Below are 6,498 nucleotides of genomic sequence, written 5' to 3'. Positions count from 1 at the left end.
TGTTTTAAAAGATCTTTTTCCCTAAAAAAAATATGTTTTTCATGTAATAAATAAACAAAAAAGTACTTTTATATTGTTATACCCAAACATAATTGATTGATAAAAAAGCCTTTTTACATGAGGTATCTAAACATAAAATTATTTTTACTTTTCTATAAGATCTTTTAAAAAAAATAACTTGAAAAAAAGATCTTTTCTTAAAAATCCACCTAAACAAGCCTAAAGTATTGCTTTCAATTGAATACGCCATTATATTTTTTATTTTTAACCTATGAAGCACGAACACTTCGTTGAATTGTGGTGTCCGCATGTCGGACACGATACTCGGCCGACACGCGTGTTTGCCGTGTCCAACCATGTCTTAACAAGAAATAAAAAATTCTTCTCCGGACACACCTATATGCATAGTTATTAGAATCGGACCAGACCGGTCGGTTCGACCAAAAAACCGGTTAAACAATCCTATACTGGTCTAGTCTAATGCTTGAACTGTATAAGGGGGTTTGAACCCCTCTCCTCAATGAAATTATAATACATACAGATATCTTTTATCAAATAGTTTACTTCTATTTAATTTATTTTAATTTTAGTTATAAACTCACTCATTCTTAAATTAATTATAATTTTATTTAACAACGATTATAAATTCACTTATTTTTTCTTTTCATAATTATATAATATCTAGGGTTAAGTATTTTTTTCGTCCCTAAGGTGTGAGGCCAAAATGAAAATCGTCCCGACCTTTTTTTGTTATTAAAATGATCCTCAACGTTACAAAACGTTATAAAATTGTCTTTTTCTACTTTAATTTTATTTTTTTTACCAAATTACCCTTAATAATTAATATAAATAATAAAAATAATATTAAAAAATAAAAACAAAACCTCCTCCCCTCCACCTGCACCCCCACTCCCTATCTCTTCCTTTTTTTCTCCCCCATCCCCTTCCTCATCCCCTTCTCTATTCAGCCTTTCTTTCAGTGCGCAAGAGAAATGAAAGACGAGTCTCTGAACTATGTTCCCAAGATTTGATGAATTCCATTGACATTGAAGGAGCAATGAATTCGCACACTCGAATTGTTGGCACCCAATCTTATCATCTGAAGCTAGGAGAAATTGGGTAAGGTCAATGTCCCTATTTTCCTCTTCAGACAAAATCATGAAACCAATTTGAGCATAAGGATGCATTGGCATGAACCAATTATCTTGCCATTGTGAAGAGTAACAACAACAATACCAACAATTTTTTTTAATTTCAAAAAAATTAAACAAAACCAACATAGAATCAACAATAACATTATATCCAAATTCAAAAATCCATCACAACAACAACACCAACTATTTTTTTAATTTCAAAAAATCAAACAAAACTAGCACAGAATCAACAACATCTCAGATTCAAAAGTTCTTCAACAAGAACAGCAATCCTTCAGAATTCAAGACAGAAAATTTCAAATTCCAATCCTTCAAACTCAAGAGAGAGAATGCAGAAAAGAGAGAAGGCAAAAGAGAGAAAAAAGAGAGAAGAGGGGTGGTGTTGCTGCCGTCCGTCACCATTGCGGTTGAAGGAAAAAGGAGGAAGAAGTGATGGCATGGAAGCTACTACCGTCGCAGTGGCCGTCGCAGCTGTAGTTGAGGAGAGGACAGATCGAGCGAGGAGGAAGAGCAGAGGCCCTCACCACCAAAAGCTCGACGACGGTGATGGAGCCCGACGCCAACAGAGCAGCTCTCCATCGTCACTCTTCCCTGCCGTCACCTCCTCCTTCTTCATTTCCTTTCTTCTCCCTTTGTTCCTCTCTTCTCTTGTTCTCTTTCTCATCTCCTCGTTTTGTCTCTCTCTCTAGTCACGACACAATGGCGACAGCGACGGCGACGGCGGCGGCCGCACTCTTCCCCGCCGTCACCTCCCTTTTCTTCCTTTCCTTTTCTTTCTTCTTCCCCTGTTTCTCTCTTCTTTTGTTTGTCTTTTGTTTTTTTTTTTTTTGTTTTAGGTAGAGATAAGAGGTGGGGTTGGGGTTGGGGTAACCGGGTAAGGGGTGGGGTGGGGTGATTTTTTTTAATATTTTTTATTTTTGTTTAAAGGGTAAAATTGTCAAAAAATGTTGTTTATGGACAAAATGATGATTTTATAATATTTTGTAACGTTAAGGATGATTTTAATAACAAAAAAAGGTCGGAGACAAATTTGATTTTCACCCCAGACCTTAGGGACGAAAAAAAATACTTAACCCTAATATCTATTACTATTATTTTTCAATAAATACTTGTAGTATATAATAGTACAATGGATATAAATTTATCTAAAAAATATTTTATATTTTATATGTATGTCGTGTTCCTATGTTTTATAAAATTTTAAAATTCGAGTACCCACATGTTCTATATCATATTGTATCTCGGGTCTGTGCATCATAGTTTTTAACTAAATATGCTACCCTTAAATCACGTTGCTCTTTCATGAAAATATAAAAAAAAAACATAAATTAAAGATGAAATAGTCACATCTTATTCAAAAAGCATGGATTGTTGTTCCTATAAAGGATAAGTACTTTTTTCGTTCCCAAGGTCAGGGGTCAAAATCGATTTTGTCCCCAAGCTTTTTTTTTTATTAAAAACATCCTGAACGTTACAAAACGCTTTAAAATCATCCTTCCCCCAATTACGAAATTTTTTGGACACATTTGCCCCTGAGGTTGTTACCGGTAGTTGACCTACATAATGAATTAGAAAATTAAGATTTATTGTTAACTAAAAACATCACCCCCAAACGAGAAGCATAACGCGTCTGCTAGGGCTAGGGTTCGAGTGCGGCCATGACGTCGGAGAGCTCGAGGTCGGCTCAGAGCAGGGGGTCTGCGCAGAAGAGGGGGATTCTTTGTGGGCATAGAGAGAGACCAGTGTTGCGAGTTTTCGGAACCAAAGAAAACTCAGGTCGCCGATTCTGGGGCTGCGTCTACTATGAGGTGAGTTCATGTTTTGTTATTCTCAGCTGATCCCAAAGTTTTATTTCTGGGCACTGAGTATGGTGGGCTGATGTAGGTTAATGATCAATGTCAGTTTTTCTGTTGGACAGATCCAGAATCTGAAAGCGAAGATCCGCATGTTGCAAGGTTGAAGAGGAAAGTTGTAGCCCTGAAGGCAGACGTGAAGGCATCTGAGTGGAAGTTGAAGGTTGCTGTAGTGTTCGGCATGGTTGGCTGGGTTGGTTGTGTATGTTGCTGGCTGCAGGTTTTGTTGAATCACAACCAGGGTTTACCATGTTTGGTGCCTCTGAAACTGGGTTGATGAAATTTTGGTAGAAAATAGGGCAATTTTAGTTAGTTTGTAGTTAGCCGTTGAAGAATACTTTATGTAATTTAAAAATTGCTGCTGTGGCTGGATAGTAATTTGGTATTGAAAGTGGTTATTGTAGTTGAGTATATGTGTATGTAAGTGATTGTGTGTGTCTGTAATTTCAAAAAAATTTAGCAATGAAAGTGGAAATGGTTGAGATGAAATTTGACTGAATATTTGTGCCTGTTTTACTAATGCATAATCTGTAGTATAGAGTACTTGCAGAACATTACAATGAAAGCAGAAACAGATAAACCAAAACATAAGCATGTGACTTCATTCATTAACAAACCAAGGGTAATAGTCTTATATCATCCATGAAACCAGATGACAGTTGGAGTTATATCAAAACAGCAGTAATTCTGGGCATTTTACACAACATAAGGCATAAGTAGTCTATAATAAGTTCCAACCAAAATGAAATCTCACAACCATAGCAGTATCATCAAACTAGATCTACATTAACCAGCTAACAACTTAAATAGTTAGTAAACATTGTCAAACCTTTCCCCATTCCCTTGGAGGCAGTTTTGCCATCAGCCTCAACTTCCTTGGAGAAACATGCAGTGTAATCCTGTGAGAGAAAGAGACCTTGTGCATCATTGGTTGGCTTGAGCTGGATGCACCCTTGTCCTTAGTGACTAGTGGTGGTTGGGTTGAGCTTTTGATGGGCTTCTTGTTGAGCCTTCGTTGGGGAGTTGCTGCTGCTGTTGTATTGAGCCTAGTTGCATGTGTTCTGGACTTGGGGATGGGCTGGATTGCTGTACCTTCCTCTCTTGTGATCTGCTGCACCACACTTTGAATACCTCTGTGTCTGCCCCCTCCTAGACAAGTGCGTCTGGCATCTATCCTCTGATTCATCAGGTCCTCTTTTCCTCTTCTTCACTGGTCTGTGACTAGGCCTCCGATAAGGTGGTGGCATGACATCATCGAAGTTTGTGTGCTCCCACAGATCTGGGCCATTAAGAGGGTTGATTACGGATTTATAACACTTGACATAGGCATCTCTCTTGTAGCAGTCATCCACATACGCATCCAATTCAAGACCCTTGAAGTTTATACAGCTGATTGCATGTGTGCAAGGAATTCCACTTAGCTGCCATTTCCTACATGAACACTCACGAAGAGATAAATCAACAGCATATTTGCTCAACCCATTAACAACCTCATAAGTTTGTGCAGCAGACCAGTAAGGTCTCCACTCACCGGTGCCCTTCCTCTTCTCTCTATCTTCTTCCTAATTCTAGGTAAAATTGTTCCATTGAACTTTTGAATTCTTTTTCTATTAACAGCCCATCTACTCATTAGGTACACCCTAATTTCTTCTAGCATAGTAATTATGGGCTTCTCCCTAGAATCTACTATTGCCCCATTAAATCTTTCACACATATTGTTTACAAGAGTATCACATTTGGAATGGAAGTTAAACCTGGACCTGCTCCAGAATCTTGGAGGAATAGATTTCAGATGCCTGTGAGCCTCGACATTAACCCCTCGGATCACTGCCATTTCTCTCTCCCAGTCCTTCTAGTGTGTAGCTTTTGCACATCTCCACATAAGTTGCTTCAATTGCAGTCCAGGGAACTTCTTTCTGAAGTTACTTTAGAGATGTCGAACGCAAAACCTGTGATCTACACCTGGGATCACCTCATCAAATGCAGGCAGTAACCCCTAGCAAAACGAGGTAAGTATGCATAATATTAAGTGCATATTAAGTTAAATGAGGAAGCTAATATTAAGTTCATATTTACCTTCTGCTGATCAGACATGAAGGTTGCCCTGCCAATTGTTTCAGACTCGAAATCATGAATTAGCAGCCTCAGGAACCAAGTCCAGCTATCCTTCGTCTCTAACTCCACGACGGCATAGGCGATAGGGAGCATTTGATCATTCGGGTCCCATCCTATAGCCATCAACAGCTGCCCCCCTTGAGGGGTTTTCAGAAAGTAGCCATCCAACCCTATGAACTTCCTATAGTGCAGAAAGCTTTTTTTTGCAAGCATCTAGGCATACATAAAGTCTTTGAAATATGCAATAGTTGTTCAAAGATGAGTGTTGCTGCTCCTTCTCAAAGTCAGGGGACCTCTGTACCTTCAGAGTCACTGAGGATCCTAGATTAGAATAGAGCAACTCATAGCAGTAATTGATGAGCGGATAATTTATATGCTTTTTGGCATTGTTTTTACATAGTTTTCAGTATGATTTAGTTAATTTTTAGTATATTTTTATTAGTTTTTAAATAAAAATCACATTTCTGGACTTTACTATGAGTTTGTGTGTTTTTCTATGATTTCAGGTATTTTCTGGCTGAAATTGAGGGACTTGAGCAAAAATCAGATTCAGAGGTTGAAGAAGGACTGCAGATATTGTTGGATTCTGACCTCCCTGCACTCAAAGTGGATTTTCTGGAGCTAAAGGAGTCCAAATAGTGCGCTTTCAATTGCGTTGGAAAGAAGACATCCAGGGCTTTCCAACAATATATAATAGTACATGCTTTGCCTGAGTTTAGATGACGTAAACTGGCGTTCAACGCCAACTCTCTGCCCTATTCTGGAGTTAAACGCCAGAAACAAGTTGCAAAGCAGAGTTAAATGCCAGAAATAGGTTACAAACTGGCGTTTAACTCCAAGGAAGACCTCTACACGTGAAAGCTTCAATGCTCAGTCCAAGCACACACCAAGTAGGCCCGGAAGTGGATTTTTGCATCATTTACTTATTTCTGTAACCCTAGTAACTAGTTTAGTATAAATAGAACTTTTTACTCTCATGTTAAGGGTCTGTCTGATCTTTGATTAGTCTTATGCTATCTTAGACCTTTATGGGGGCTGGCCATTCGGCCATGCCTAGACCTTCATCACTTATGTATTTTCAACGGTAGAGTTTCTACACACCATAGATTAAGGTGTGGAGCTCTGCTGTTTCTCATGAATTATTGCAAAAGTACTATTGTTTTTCTATTCAACTCAAGCCTATTTCTTCTCTAAGATATTCATTCGCACACAAGAACATGATGAATGTGATGATTATGTGACGCTCATCATCATTCTCACCTATGAACGTGTGCCTGACAACCACTTCCGTTCTACATGAAAACAAGCTTGAATGCATATCTCTTAGCCTTCTGATTCACGATCAGAGTCTTCGTGGTATAGGCTAGAATTATTGG

The 6,498-nt window shown here is 38.4% G+C and overlaps 1 protein-coding gene across 1 annotated transcript; it reads left to right on the top strand.

Moving 5' to 3' along the window:
• On the top strand, positions 2,813–3,586 carry LOC110265333. Its single transcript, XM_021108283.1, has 3 exons — positions 2,813–2,962; positions 3,039–3,209; positions 3,542–3,586. Exons 1-3 carry the CDS (start codon positions 2,813–2,815, stop codon positions 3,584–3,586), a joined length of 366 nt encoding a protein of 121 aa, XP_020963942.1.

Source organism: Arachis ipaensis, chromosome B08 (assembly GCF_000816755.2).
Source record: "Arachis ipaensis cultivar K30076 chromosome B08, Araip1.1, whole genome shotgun sequence".
NCBI lineage: Eukaryota > Viridiplantae > Streptophyta > Magnoliopsida > Fabales > Fabaceae > Arachis > Arachis ipaensis.
This window is presented reverse-complemented; position numbering and strand designations above follow the sequence as displayed.

Coding starts and splice junctions, on each gene's coding strand:
- LOC110265333 (XM_021108283.1), top strand. CDS start 2,813: ATGACGTCGGAGAGCTCGAGGTCGGCTCAGAGCAGGGGGTCTGCGCAG. Junction 2,963..3,038: donor GGGGCTGCGTCTACTATGAG/GTGAGTTCATGT, acceptor GGGCTGATGTAG/GTTAATGATCAATGTCAGTT. Junction 3,210..3,541: donor TGGTTGGCTGGGTTGGTTGT/GTATGTTGCTGG, acceptor CATAATCTGTAG/TATAGAGTACTTGCAGAACA.